This window comes from Limulus polyphemus, unplaced genomic scaffold, assembly GCF_000517525.1.
Source record: "Limulus polyphemus unplaced genomic scaffold, Limulus_polyphemus-2.1.2 Scaffold527, whole genome shotgun sequence".
Classification (NCBI taxonomy): domain Eukaryota; kingdom Metazoa; phylum Arthropoda; class Merostomata; order Xiphosura; family Limulidae; genus Limulus; species Limulus polyphemus.
Window position 1 is genome coordinate 105,274 of NW_013666137.1, and position 16,438 is coordinate 121,711.

General features: G+C 31.4%; 1 protein-coding gene across 1 annotated transcript in view; it reads left to right on the plus strand.

Moving 5' to 3' along the window:
- Positions 1 to 16,438, plus strand: part of LOC106458881 (low-density lipoprotein receptor-related protein 6-like) — a 53,483-nt gene that overhangs the window by 3,009 nt on the left and 34,036 nt on the right. Inside the window, exon 2 of the mRNA XM_013918440.2 lies at positions 6,689 to 7,085. Within this exon, the coding sequence (XP_013773894.1) occupies positions 6,689 to 7,085 (397 nt within the window). The remainder of the gene's footprint in view (positions 1 to 6,688; positions 7,086 to 16,438) is intronic.

Sequence of the window (16,438 nt, forward strand, 5' to 3'; positions counted from 1 at the left end):
CACCTCTTTCCATTTTTGGAAATGCTCCTTTATATTCACTTACTTCTATATATGACACAAATAACCAATTGGAAGCTCAAAATGTCCCCTAGTGGCTCTCTCAGCCATTTTAAAGGTCTTGGTGCCATTTCTTTCAGTTGAACCAATATTCTAACGGGATAGGGTGCGTCTTTAGTCTGCTTGAAAGTTCATATTTTTTAAGACTAAAATACATCTTAATTACTAAGCTTGATAAATTAAGGGAATTCTATGGTATTAATGTAGTAATTTGTGATCTCTTAGTTATTCAAATGTATATATAAAACCTAAAAAATTGACCTCCACGTGTATAATAATTGAAACGTGACTGTATTTTACAAAATACTAGTCTACTAAAACACAGCCAAGACAAGTTACTATGTACAGATTACTTGATAGGTAACATGAGTGCACGTGAGTTACATCACTGTAGCTTTTGTACTGTTAGTCAGACATGGCTGAAAGGTCAATACAATAAATATATATACATTTTAAATCTCATAACATTATACCTATTTAGTCTAAATATTTATGTTTTTGTGTTATAATTTGTAGTCATTCTGGAATGAAAAAGGCATAATTTATATTTATTTCCTAATTCTTTTAATGTGGTTACAAGATCGATCAAATCGACTAAACCCGTACAGAGATTTGTTACTGAAAATAACAGATAAAATATAGTTTTTCTTAAGAAACATTTGATAACTATCTGGACATTATAAAGATTTTGCATGTGAAAGTTGAAAATTTTCTGATGCATAAAAGTATTTTAAATCTTAAAATGAAAATTACTTTGCATGATCGATAAGATGTGAAAAGAAAAGCATGAAAGAAACATTGCTTTACAAACCTAAGACTTAATAAAAAAAAATAGATATTTTGCATATGAAAGCATTGTAATGTTTATTGATAAACTGCCAAATTTCATTAATATTCGCTTACTTGGCTCATCTTGGCTGTTCCATCCTCTAAACTAAATTAAAAATGATTAAAAATATTAATAAATAAATAAAATCTTAAAGCCAGCCCTTTTTTTTCATATACTTATCAAGCTTTTTATTAAATGATGTGAATGATAAGGACTGGTTTCAAGATTATTTTTTTTAATAGTTTTGAGGATGGAACAGCCGAGATGGATCAATAGGTCCCATGTTGTAAATAAACATTATGTTATGTTAAAATTATAGTTATGTAATTTAATAGCAATTTATAAATGGCATTTTTAAATTTTTTGATATATTAGTGAACAATGAAAACTACAGATTTTTTTTCAGAAAATCATCACACTTCATTCTGTCTATATATTACATCTAAAAATACTTGCAAACGTTAATTGTTGACAAATAAAAGTTGTATGATTCATATAGAGTTTTAAGAGGAGCCAAATAACATATTCTATAAACCTGCAAATCGGTTTTGTTTTTAATATGTGAGACACCTTTTTTGTTAAAAGTACTTATTGTTTTTATGTTCATTATTGTGTACTTTTAACTTTATTTTTGCATTTATTTTACATTTACTGTGATCTTACGTGTATTAGAATATAAAAAAAGGAACAGTTACAATTTGATTTAAACCACAATGTAGCTTGTTTTTGAAATTTGAAATATGTTTTTCATTATGTACTATGTTGCATTAATTGCACACACACAACCACTTGTGTAAAAATAGAAATCAAGTACACAAAACCTACAGCCGATTAAAAAAATACAAAGTTACATAAAAACTTTAATAACATGTAAAGTGTCTCAAAAATCCATTGTTTTTTTTGTTTTTAAATCATCTAATGTTGATTGCCTCATTCCAGCTGACTTCTGGCTATGAGCAAAGTCTAGTATGCTAAGTGAATTTCTCCAGATACAAGAACTTGGCTGATGGCACGTCACTTGGGAGCCAAACAATGACTGTGTTATATCTGAATTTACATTATATTGGTCGAGCTCTAACAGGTTTCTACTGTATTATAAAAAATTACTCATAATATCTTACTTCTTAAACTTGATCTTATCTATGTAGCTTAAGAAAAGCAATTTCAAACTAAAAGTCAAATTGTTAAAGATGCATTATTACTCCAAGGCTCCAAATAATTTCCATGAATTTATTATCAAAAGAAATTTAAATGTTTTACTTTTAATATACAATGGAACCCCATTATTATGTGATAGTTGGGGTCCACGAAATGCGATCTCGTTAAATGTGTGGTCGCATTATTTTGATGTACCTACAAATGGTCATTTTCCATAACCCTTGCATTATTATTCGATATATCAGATGTATTTTTTATTCATTAAGGGAGCTTCAGATACCCAAATTATTGCCCAGTTCTTGTTACGTATACCTTCTACTATAACTTCTTTTTATCTTATATCTCAGCCATTTTAAGAACAAGAAAAACCTAAACTATGGTATGTCAAAATTATCACATGATTGTGCTTATTAATTACACTGTTGACCTTGTTAAATCCAACACATTTATTGTTTTGCACAAAGACGTGGACGAACACGTGGTGTATGAAAAGAAAATGCTGAACACTGCTAACATTTCTAACTTTTTTTATTTTTTATTGAAGAATGATTTTTTTCTATTACAGTGAATATATAATCAAATTCATTGTAGTTTTTCAGTTGCATCAATATTCTCAGAATCATGCTTGCATCATGACTTTTTATTGCTTCATGTCTTAAAAATTTATAAATTGCAAGTAATGTTCTTTATTTGGAGTTAATGAAAAACAGTTTGGAAGTTGGTGGGTAGATAGACAGTTATAAAGTAGTATATTTACCAACTTGGAAAAAAAGTCATTTATAAGCTATATGTGATTAAATTAAAATTGAGCTTTTTTTCAACAATTATGGGGAGGGGGGACAGTTGGGCAAGTAATTATAATTCATTATTGACATTGGCAGCAGTTACAAGCCTCTGTCTAAAAGTTTTTTTTTGTAGCGGGGAACTTTTATTTTGAACATTAAGTTCCAATGTTAATGTTATCGATTTCTTCTTAGAGCTGAAAGTGGCTGTTCACAAAAAGTTTTCACTTCAGTTTTTGACCTGGCTTGGCCAGGTGGTTAGGGTGCTTGACTCGCAATGTGGGGGTTGCAGGTTCGAATCCCCATCCCATCAAACATGCTCACCCTTTCAGCTGAGGGGTGTTATAATGTGATTATCAATCCCACAAGTCACTGGTAAAAGAGTAGCCCAAGAGCTGGTGGTGGGTGGTGATGACTAGCTGCCTTCTCTCTAGTCTTTCACTTGAAAATTATGAGTGGCAAGCGCACATAGCCCTTGAGTTGCTAAATTAGGGATGGTTAGCACAGATAACCATCATGTAGTTTTGCACGAATTTCATAACAAACCAAAGCACTTCAATTTTTTATAACAATAGCACTGAAGTAGACATGGTTGCTGTATTGTTAATTTAATAAGAAATGTTATTTTCCAATTAAGTATCTAAAATTGATTCTACATATTAGGTTATGCTGTTTGTTCTTTTCACATGAGTGATATAATTTAGTAAGCACTTTTATGAACTTGTACAAAACTTTCAGTATGAGTAATATAAACACAGTATAAGGGTAATTAACTGATAATAAAACTCATTTTAAATGCAAGCAACAAACAATTTCGTAAAAGGAAAATACCCCTAAGCCTAAATGAACATGTCAGTTTACTTTCACATAGAATACTAACATATGTGATCATAATGTGATGCCAGTTAGCTGTTTGGGGGCATTTTGAGCCAGAATTTGATTGCCTAACCCATGATATATGTTAGAAATGGACTTGGGATATATTATATGGGTATACATACATTCACATAATTAAAGTTGTGACCTTTAATAAAGTAATATAATAATTTGCATGTGTACTTTTAGTCATATGTATATTTGTAAAACTGCACAACAATTTTATGATCATAAACACTTTGGTGATTCAAAAGTAAAGGCTGGGTATATATATAGTCTAAAGTGGATGAAAATATGTTCAAATACAGCGACAGATGTGGTACAGTGTCAAAGTTAATGAGATGCTAAATTAGACATGGCTAGATAAGTTTGTATATAGTTTAACTTCTCCTAGATCATTTTCAAGTGTGTTTTGTAGATTTTTGTGATATTATGATTATATTAAAAGCTGGTTTTATAGTGAAATATTTCTTGACCTAATATATCGCCAAAATATGCTAGTTTACAATTTCAGTTAAATGGAAGTCAGAATTTTTTAATGAAATAAAGACATCAGTAATTGTTTAAGCACCTGTTTCTTCATTTTGACTGCCATTCTACCTATTAGTTATTCATTTTTAGCTTATGTAAGCCTAAGTTATAGGTATGGATTTCTAGTTATTATACAAGTCAAACTGAATATCAGGGAAAATTATGTGGAAATTTATTGAAGCCAGTGTTCTATATACTTATTATTTGGGTTATGAGACCATTTGCACGTTCATAAAACTGTATCTTGAAACCAAATGATACATGATTAAATCAAGATGAAAAATATCTTATCCAGGCTGTTTGGAAAGGCCTAATCCTAACATTTTTTGACACAGTTGAGAAATTACACAATGTATAAATAATATATTTTTTTTATTGACTGTACCATATGTTTTGGCAGTTTTGAACCAGAAATATTTTTATGATATTAGAACAGTCTGTTTATGACAGTAAAGTTTGAAACACATAAGAGTTATTGAATGAATAAGCAAAAATATCTGCTGCTATTTGGGAAATGAATGTAGAGGAATGCTTTCATATACTTGTTTCAAAACCAAAATGAAATTGAAATGTGTGCATATATATGCAACATTTGCTAATGTAATGAGTCATCAGTTTTTTTGCTCATGAAAACATATTTTCAGGATTTGTACAGGTCATTGAATCCTAGAAAAACTAGAAATTTTACTTTAGATTTTGAAAGCCCTTAAAGTCTGAATGTCAATAAAACCTATAAGGTTATTGAAAATATATTTTACCTTTTAATTATTTTTCATGTAAAAAAATGAAGAAAAACTATCTCTGGTACGGAAAAGGAAAGTAAAACAACTTGATTTGTGCCTCTATATTTTTATCCTTTTTCACTTTTGTATTGTATTTTTATTGATCATCATACTACTATAGTCTTTATTTAGAAGAAAAAGGTATTTATTTTTAATACTCAATTTCATCATATGGGATTGGTTAAAATAGTTGGTAAAGATGAATAGGAACTGTTAGGCCTAAGACTGGGTTCATGAAGGTACAAATGTGTGTTTTTTCTAATGTCATCCTGCTGCATTATATTATCAGTACTAATGTATATTATGAAACCTGTTAAAAGCTATTTTAATCAAAGTATTAGATGATTTTTAACATAATTAGATCAACAGCAAAACAATAATGAAGTTCGTAAGTATAATGTAGTAGTCTTATATACATTGTTAGTGCTGTATGTGTAGAAGCCATATTGCTAAGCTAATCATATTTGATGTTACTTACTTATATGAGTTCAAGTATTAAAGAAACATATGGAAGTTGAGATTTATAAAGGTGTATGGAAACATTTTGCAGGGAAAAGTATCAAAACCTACACTAAAAATTGGATTGTAAGAGTGAAATAAAAAATTCCCAACCTCTCCACCATAATTGTAAATTAAATGTAGAAGAAAACACAGGAATTTTTTTATTTGGCTGTAAATACTATAAGACATTAACTTATTAACCAGAACTTTAATTCTGGTTCAGTAAAGAAACATTAGATTACCAAACAGGTTATATTTATATTGTGTACATGTGCAATAGTGTGGATTTAGTGAGTGACGGATTTTTAGCATGTTGCAAAGTTTGAAAGGACAGCTTTCATCACAGTAGTGAGAAACAGAAAAATTGTGCTTTGGAAAGTATGTAAAAATGTGGATTCCATTTAATGAAAAAAAAATGGATCATTCATCGGATTTCACATGAAATATCTTATACTTTCAAAAGCAGAAGACAAAATACTGGATAATAATGTAGTTTGTGGTTGTCTAACATATTGCTTAGTGCTTTGTTTAGCAGATCATTCATTTACATTAATACAACTTATCAATATTTTTAAAACATAAGTGTATAGCAAAGCAAAAAAAACATTTTCTTTGATATAGTTTCTTAATGAAAAATAAACAAACTTAAAACTACAGACATTTGTATTCATTCAAAGGGTGAAGTTCTGGTCTTTTACCATTAAATAATGTGGTAATTTCCTCAACATTTATGGTAGCTTTATTCCTGGTATAACAAGAAGAATATAGTTTTTCATGATTACTTTATGTATATTTTATATCAGTTGTTGTTGTTGGATGGTTTTTGTGATTAAATTTTGTAAGATCAGAAAGCAAAGTAGTGTATTCTTGTAATATTGATAAACTTCAGAAGTACTCTTAAGTGTAGTTTCTTGTACTTAATAAACTATTATTGGAGAAAATTTTATGAAATGGAGCAGATGGATATGTTTTTTGTTTTTTTTTAAGATGAACAAGTAAAGAAACATAAATTAGAATGATTACTTTATAGTTTGAGTGTAGAGAAAGGTTTTATCAAAAATCTAAAAATACATGAGCATGCAGAATAAATGAATTTTATATTGACAAATAATACTTGTAGTGCTTAGTTTTCAGAAAATACATTTAGAGATGTGTTTTTCTCTTTTCATTAGCATCTCCACTTCTGCTCTTTGCAAATCGCCAAGATATAAGACTTATTGATATTCATGGCTCAGGAAGAAATGAATCAAAAATATTTAGCAGTGGTGTTGAAGATGCTACAGCATTGGACTTCTATATTGCAGGAAATAAGATATTTTGGACAGATATTGGTCTTGAGATGATCAAAGGAATGCATATCAATGATTCTAAGTCACTGAAGAAAATTATTACTACGGGTTTAATATCTCCTGATGGCTTGGCTTGTGATTGGTTGGGAAAAAAATTATACTGGACAGATTCTGAAAGTAATAGAATTGAAGTCAGTAATCTTGATGGCAGTTTCAGAAAAGTACTATTTTGGGATAATCTTGACCAGCCTCGAGCTATTTCTTTGGTACCAATGGATGGGTAAGAGTGAAAAATATTTTGTGAATTTTGAATGACAGAGTTAACTTAGAATTCGGAAAATATATATAACCGTATACTTTAGTTCTTAACAATTAAAATCATCAAATGTTTGTTTCCACATTTATCTGATCTGTAACATTTCAGCATTCCTAAGTCTTTTTTTTTATTTTTAGTCTCATAAGTATGATGTAGAACACTATTATTTGTGGTGAATGTATTAGCACAGTATTTGTCTGGTGGATTTATGTGAATTGTTTGTTAATCAGTATGAAATATATTTGTAACTAGAAGTATACACCAGTTTGATTTGTTGGTTTTCATGTGGTTCATTGAAACTTATTTTAATCTTCTAGTTAATCCAATATACTAACAAACAAAATTAAACTAGTTTATTTCAAAATATCCTTTTTACTTGTGTAACATCATTTTTACTTGTTTATTATTTTCTAAACACTTTTATTACTCTAGCAAAAAAAACTTTGATGGAAAAGTTAACTTTTACCATTTTAGGTGTTGAAAAAACTGCAATAAGTATGATTGATCTCAAGAAATGTTTTTTTTTCTTGGACTTTTTACTGTATTTCACTTAATTGAGGGATTTATATCATACTAGTGTAGACTGAAGTTTAAAAAACCCATAGAATGGAAGAACAGATTTAAATAATACAACAATGTAACCCATGTCATAGTACTGAGGTCCATTATCTCAAGAATTAGAAATAAATTTATGTAAGGAATATTATACAATAACCTCAAACATAATTTTACTTAAATTACACTATGTAATCTGTTTTAGTTTTGAAGTAGAGAAAGATAATATAAAAATTAGACAAATTCATTTCTTGGAGAAAATGTTAATATTACATTGTAAATTTATATTATTTTCAAAGAGAAGAGCCTGAAATTAACACGTTTTTTTTCTAAAGGGACAGTTCACAATCACAATTTAGTTTGTGGTAAAAAAACAATTAACAAGGACTTTGTGTAGTTTCTTTCAAGAAATATTTTTATTGTTTCCTGGATGTCAGTCATTACTTGTTTACCTATTGATAAGCCATGAGTAATTGTGTGTTATTTTGCAGTGACATTGTCTCCTGTGCTTCCTTGTGGAATACATCTTGTATGTTTTATAATTCTGTCATTTTGAACAGTTTTTCCAACATGAAACTGATTACACTCTTTACATGTGGCCTAATATACAGCATTCTTTATGCAAACACGTTACTTTTCCTTGTTCTGCCACCAAAGAATCTCTTGTTTCACGAAAAGTTTTTTGTATTTTTTTTAAAATAGAAGCAACAAGCTGCAATTTAAAGTTTTTACTGGATATTGAATGATCTTGACTGGAAGATTAATCTTAAGTTTGCATTTATGGAGTGATGTGTGTTACATTTTCACCAATAAAAGGGATTCACAAGTTTCTTTACCATAGGGTTGTTGTTAAAGTCCATTAACATTGATATAATATAGTCAGATGATATTGGTTATTTTCTAAAAATATAGGTTTTAGTTCATCTCGAACCTCAAGAGTGTCACCGTAAGTATTGCATATAGAGCAAATATATAACTAAGTTAATCAAATATAGCTGTATGTTTGACTTTTTTGGGTGGTGAGACAAAGTTTAAAAAGATAGGGCTAACAGATTATTTCTGATATAAAGATGTCTGTAACTGACCATTATCGATGGTTATGAAAATGCCTAGCAAGGGTAAATCTGCCCTTCCACACTAACTTGCAAAAATAGGAAGTTCAGGTGTTTCAGGGCATCAGTTTTAGAAGTTCTGTTTGAACATGTGGAGGTCTTAGAACACTGTATGCAACTTTGTCACATTGCAATGCTGTATGTTCCAAACCAGATCATTTAGACTGGACAGTTACTTACTGTTTGTCTTGTTTATTTGTGTGTGTGTATAATTTTGCTTGGGATGCATCTGAGAAGTGTAATGAGCTGTACAATTGTATTTCGAGGGGTTACAGCAGTAGCCAAACAAACATGATGTCTAGCTAGGACAATGGTAGAGATTGACTAGTGAAAGTCAGGATTTATTCTTGCAGTAATCACAAGCTAAATACAAGGATTTAAAAGGCAATCTAAAATTTTAATTCTATATCAAATGTAACTAAAAAACCAATTTTTTTAGGGTTGCAACAATTAAATAGCATTGATTGAAAGCTGGAAGCAAATAATGAATTTATTTGAGCGTGTGGAATCATGGCATGGACATCCCAGGTATTCCCACACATTAAGTTCTTGGCATCCACAGTAAAATTCAATTTGTATAGTATGTTGGGACATCTCTTAATGGAAGCATTGGCTAATTTGCCACTGTTCAGGAGATGCTCAAGAATAAATTTAATAGATGAATGGATTGTGTTGAAAAAAAAATCATAATTAATGTTTTTGATGGTTCCAATGATCAATTAATTAAATTTTTTTAACTTGTATGATAGACCTCTTCTGAATGTCACCATTTGCACATTTGCAAAAACCAATTTTTCCATAAGGTTTGTTGACATTTCCTACTTGGTGGATGAATCACTAATGTCTACTAAATATCACCAAGTAAATATGTGGTAATCCCACACTGATCTTCTGTAAATCACATAAATTTATAATTAAATAATGAAAACTTTTACTTTTTTGATAAAGTTAATAATGTTTTTATTTAAAACGTGTCATGATTATGAATAATTAAGTAACCAGCTAGACAATTTATTTATGTACATTGTTTGAATAGGATAAACATAAAAATGAAATTCAATACAAATTTGAGTTATCACAATATTTTGCAATCACTTATCATAATCAATAAACAGTAAACTTAAGATTTGGTGAACATAAAAAAACTTCATGTTCACAAACATACCAACACAGTAAAATTATAATATATCTGTTAAAATATAAAAACATAATTTTAAACAAATAACCAAACATCAGCAGATACTTTTATTAAGCCTAAAGCAATCTCGAATCATGTGACTTTGTTGCTTTCTACTCTGTGTGTTTTCAAAATATGTTTGCATTAAACTTGTTTATTTAGTAATATAGTTGATAGGAAAAACATGAGAAACATTACAAATTTTGTAACTAGAAGTACATAGTTATATTTAGAAAAATTTTTATAAAGTCTACTTCTAAATTCATACTTTAATGTTCCTAAACAGGATGCTTGACTTGTTTCCTTTTCTTTTCTTTTTAAAGTCATCACATACACACACCCATATCATTTGCATTTTTGTTTATTATGAATATCAACAATAGGAAAACATCTTTTACACCAGTGTTATAACTTCCAAACAATGAAGAGTCAATTCTGTAATGAGTATATGTAATAAGAGCTGCAGGTGTCCTAAGCAATACTAACTATATAAAACGTTTTTATACTACTAGTTCTGATGAAGCCCTAGTGGTGAAATGTTGGCTGAAATATAAAGTTCTTTATTATTATCTGGAGAGTAAAGGTTTTTTCTAACTTTTTTGCCAAAATCTCTGAATCCCCGCAGTATGCACTACAAATTCTGATAAACAATACTAACTTTGAAAAAACAAACAAATCTCTTAAAGTCTAGAGCACACACAACGCATGAAAATTTACAATGGCAACATTTAATTGACATTCATATTGTTGTAATCGTTTAGAATTAATCAGCTATTGGCTGAGGCTGTAACCAAATTGCTGTAGATGATAATTTTTTGGTAATTAATAGACTAATCAAATAAAGATGCTGACATCTAATATTTCTTTTTCACACTATTGGCTGTTTTTAATTAATTTCTGAAAAACACAGATGGAAGAGATGGAGAGGAGGTTTTGATACTTTTGGATCCCTCACCTAAATTCACACCTGCTTATATAATATTAAATAATATAGTTATGAATTTTAGATAAACATGTATGGGGGTTTGTCCCCCTGGACTCTTCCATAATATCCACACCTGCTTATACAACATTAAAGAATGCAGTTATTAATTTTTCATAAATAATTGATGGGAGTTCTGGAACTCCTGGGTCCTCTCCCATATATCTATGTGTTTATTCAACATTAAAGGATTTTGTTATACAATTGTAAATTAGGAATATAAAACTGTTAAAAAACAGTAAATTTACACTATTTAATACTTAAGTAGTAGGGCTCAATTTTAAGGAAATTTCCAGGTGGTCCTTTGGACAATGTGATCTGTATCAGAAGTTGTCTGGAAAAAATAAATAAATAGACCCTAAAAAAAAAAGACTCAATTGCAAGAATTTTGATGTTTTTTTATCTTACTTATTTCCAAAATATACAGTTAATGTTTAGTTGGCAATTTTGCATCTTTATTCAACTAACATTTGACACGTTATTTCCTGGAAAGTTTTGTTACATTGAAAAAAAAAAAAAGCCCAAACCATGCTAATGTTACATAGTATCTGAAGGAAACAAACAGTCAATGACTTGTAAAACTTTTAAACAAGGGCCTGGCATGACCAGGTGGTTAGGGCACTCGACTCGCAATCTGTGGGTCGCAGGTACGAATCCCCATCACACCAAACATGCTCACCCTTTCAGCCGTGGGGGCGTTATGATGTGACGGTCAATCCCACTATTCGTTGGTAAAAGAGTAGCCTAAGAGTTGGTGGTGGGTGGTGATGACTAGCTGCCTTCCCTCTAGTCTTACACTGCTAAATTAGGGATGGCTAGCGTAGATAGCCCTCGTGTAGTTTTGCGCAAAATTAAAAAAACAAAAACAAACTTTTAAACAGAACAGCGATCTTGCCAATCACGTTCAATGTTTTCATTCTAACCAGCTTGGCCTGCCCACCAAGTACAGTAAAGTACAGCCTATAGTAAGACTAAACTTGCATCAGTACTCTCATACACATACTGCTATACTGTAATACATACATAATGCCTGAGCACTGCACTTGTACACACACACACACACACACACACACACATCATTGATATATATTGTCATTCATACTTATAGTTTGTATTGACCTGGAGAGAGGCAAAGCTAGCATTATTTTATTTATTGTTATGCTGTTTCGTACTGATTGCAACTTTCATAAAAAATTTTTTTATTATCGTTATAATGTTTTGTTTAATTTGTAGATTTTCCCACTTTTCTCATGGTAGCTAGGCCTTCCGTACTTCCTAGACTTGATTAGTTGTTTCTATCTAACGTTATCCTAAGGCCTGTACATGCATAATCGAAAGGAGGTCAGTGTTTCAACTGTGATGACTAACGATAAAAATTCGGAGTTTGGTTTTGTAAATTTAATTGTTTTAGATCTTACCAAAGGTTTATTGGTAAAAAGGTGTGACACATATGTTATTTTTATTGTTCCCAATTTGGAAGTCTTCTTATTGATGCACTTGCAACTTCTTTCTAAACCAACCCCCTTCCCTTCTGTTTTTTGGTCATCATTTCTGAACTCCATGGTTTTGATGGTTTTCCCTGTGAGATGGATTGGTCTACTGTCTTTATTTATGCTTATATTTCAATTTCTTTCCAGAGTATTGTCTTTAGTTCACAACACCCCTTATCAAGTTCCTCTCTTTACTTTTCTTTGCCTAACTCATTCATTATTTCCACTCCTTTGTCTCTTGACGATCTCAGGGATTCTGTCTCATCCATCTTTTAGGTCCCTTTTTATGTCAGCCTTGAACATTTGTCTTTCAACATAATGTTCCACACCATCTATACATATGTTTTTTGTTCAGTCTTTTGCAAAACAGGCAGGTTTTTCTTACAGAGTAGTGCATTTTCTTGTTTACTCTTGTCAGTCACTCACCCTTATTCTTTATCACCTTTTTATTTTATTCAGTATTTTATTTCTTAGTTAACATTTATGATGCCTTTTTGTTGACAACCTTCCTACTTTCCCTGTCCAGTCTCCTCTTCTTCCTCCAGTTCTTACAAACCTCTTCCATGCCTTTCTAATCAGTTGTCCTTCTGGACTGAAACCTCTGTAGTTCTCAGGGCTCTTACATGTCCTCCATTGGAAAGTTTGGCCACCTGTTCCAACTTTCTCGTACGACATATTTATTTCTTCTCATTTGCAGGAGACATCACTCTGACATTTTTACCTTTGATGCCTCTCACATTCTTTACCATGGGGACAGGTTGATTTTCTTCTGAGACTGCTATTTCCTCCCCACAACCTGGGCTGCTCAGTTGGATGGTTATCTAATCCAACAGTGGAGGTGACTCACCTTGTCTTTTTCACACCACTTCTCTTAAAGTTTGTAATCTAGCTGTTGACATTCCCTGGATATCATATTGCAGGTGGCAATGGGAAAGACCCCTGACACTTTTGTGTCACATTACTTACATAACATTGTGGTTTCTTTTACCTTTGCATTTTACCTCCCTCCTGGTTACTTTCTCCAAATCCTCCCAGAGGTTCTAAGGAATTGAGTTGTTAATTGTTTTTTTTTGTTTTGTTTTTGCAAATTTCACTCCCAACCCTAAAAAAAAAGCAACTATCTCAAACTACAATGTGGTGTGTGTATGTACTGAAGATAGTGGAACAAACCAAGTGGCTAGTGTTGCCCCTTAGGGAATACTTCTCTCTCCCAAAATATACATAGAGTATAGGGGCTAACTGAAAGTATTCAGTCCATCTGTTACGGTTTCTTGCCTGCTGTTCAGGTTAGGTTTTCGACAAGAATGTTTTGACAGTTATATATTTTACATTCCAAGCCGTACTACTATTTAAAAAAAAAGGAAAAAGGCACTACGTGTAGTTTGCTGCCCTCAGACTTAGCCAGCTCCTACTTTCCCTCATGGTAATCCATCGCACAGTCTCTCAGTATGGGACCTTATGCAGTGATAGATAATCCCTTTTTGGTCCATACAACTCTTTAGTGTTCTCGCCTATGACAGTTCCTCCCTTTCATTTTCTTTTTTTTTACTGAGCTGTTGAAGAGTTCCCATTCAGGTTGGTGTAACACCATTGGTGTAAGTCTGAATGAATGCACCCCTCAATCAGAAGTAGGGCAGGGTGTTTACCTGGAAGTGTGACACAGTCTATCCCCCTACACTAAGAACCAGACCAGATGAGTCTTGCATTCTTCTTGGAATGCAGGTATGGGGTGATTCATCTTACACTTCTGCTTATTCTTGTAGGTATATTAGATAAGTATTTCTCGCTTGTATGGCTTGACTTATTGTTCTAGCCACACTGCACATAGGGTACTAACTCCCTGAAATATACAGGCCTATTGGCAAGCCTTTAGAGCACTTTATCACCATGTGGGAGGTTCTTTGGCTACCTTTCTGTACTACCACTTGTATTGGGCAAAGAGTATCCTGTCTTGAGATGGATGCAGTTTCCCACCCAGTGATACTCCCACTAGCCCACAGCCCCAGTGGGTGACACACAAGCTGTTCAGCAGAGGGCTGAGGCAGCAGCTTTCTCTTCTGTGGAGAGTTGAGTATCCATCTGAAATACACTTCCATATGAGGAAAATGTTAAATTTCCAAGATTCTTATTTTTCTTGAACATTTTGACAGTTAAATAAATGTAAGCAAAATTAATATTTTGTATATTGTTTAAACACACAACTTGTTTATTTTACATACTTTTATTAAGAGTTGATTTTGAAGAAAAAAATATTAGCAATTCAATTTAAGTCAAAATTTAAATTATGTTTAAGATCAATGATATTTTGTTGATAATTTTTTTAGTGGTAATTTTACCATCTGCGTGTATATTCATTGTTGAATGTTAAGAACATTTATACACAGTAATAAAAACATTGGACTTATTGTAGATTCCAAAGGAACAGTAAAATTTGTTGTTTTTTATTAGTATTTGTATTTACAAATTCATTCTTTAAATAACTCCTTATAGATGGCAATGTTAGTTTGAATATTCCATGATATTCTGACTTATCAGTTAGAGCATTGTGATGCACACTCTCCAAAGTTACAAAGATTGAGTACGTGTACATCTAAATTTCCTTTATTACCTCTTTCCAGACAGGTCACAGGTGAAAGGCCATGTCATCTTGTTTGTTCACTCGCATTCAAAATTTTATTGAACTACTATTTCATGAATTTATGTGAATAAGTTTGGTATCAAATTGTAGATTATAATTCAAGTTTTAGTATTATACCTTACTAAATTTGTTAATTTAAAAGTAAATATTAAATATCACGTGGTATGTTCAATGCCGCACTGGTTCACATTAGAGGTTTGTAATGTCTAGATTCTAAGTCTAAAGTTTTGTATGAATTAGGAACTCAAATTACCTAGAATTACCTAGCTAGAATATAAAATAAGAGCCTCTTATCTTTTCAATTTGCCAAGATATTGCTCATGTAATAAATGAAACACATTGGCACCCTGCCCACCTCTTTCCATTTTTGGAAATGCTCCCTTATATATACACTTCTATATATGACATGAATAACCAATCAAAAAACTCAGAATGTGTTTGGATGCCATCTATTTCTTTTGAACCAAGATTTCAAGGAGGTAGGTTGTGTCTTTAGTCTGCTCAAAATTTCATATTTTTTTAGATTGAAATACAGCTTATTTACTAAGCTTGATAAATTATAGTGGAATTCTGTGGTATTCATATAGTAATTTATGATTTTTTGATTATTCAACTGTATATATATATAAAACCTAAAAAAAATTATTTCACATCATATCCTTCATGTTCAAAATTTTAAAAGGTTTAGCAACCTATGTCAAGCAGCAACCAAGTACAAAGGTCATAACTAGAAGAGATAATTGTTTGCTTTACTTTTTTATTTATTGTTCTGTGCTTTAAGAAAGTAAGTTTAACAACTTATTTCAAAAGTAACTTGTCTTGGCTGTGTTTTAGTCGACTAGTATTTTGTAAAATACAGTCACATTTCAATTATTATACATTATATATGTATATAGATTATTGCTATTTGTAGACACCAAAGGTCAGTTTGTGATTTGATACCGTAACATGTAACATGGGTGCAAGTGAGCGGCGTCATTGTAACTCCTGTATTGTTAGCCAGGCACAGATGATAGGTCAATATAATAAAAGCTAAAATAAAATATAATCCTACATTGGAATGACTACCACAACCCTGTCAAGACGCTTAACAATGCACCTACAAAATGGAGCCATCAAAGAACACTGTGCCCGCATCCACAACCAAAAACTCACACGTCAGGACCTAGTACAAAACACCAAAGAAAACCGCCGATTTAACGACTTCACAACTCTTCAAATACACGAAGCAATAAAAATACTACCGCAAACACCCAAGATCAACAAACAATCGACAGGAACAGCACGCACACTGCTACTCCTTGGCGAGAAACCCCCAAGCCACAATATAACATTCCACCAATGAACGCCTTCCCACGAGCTA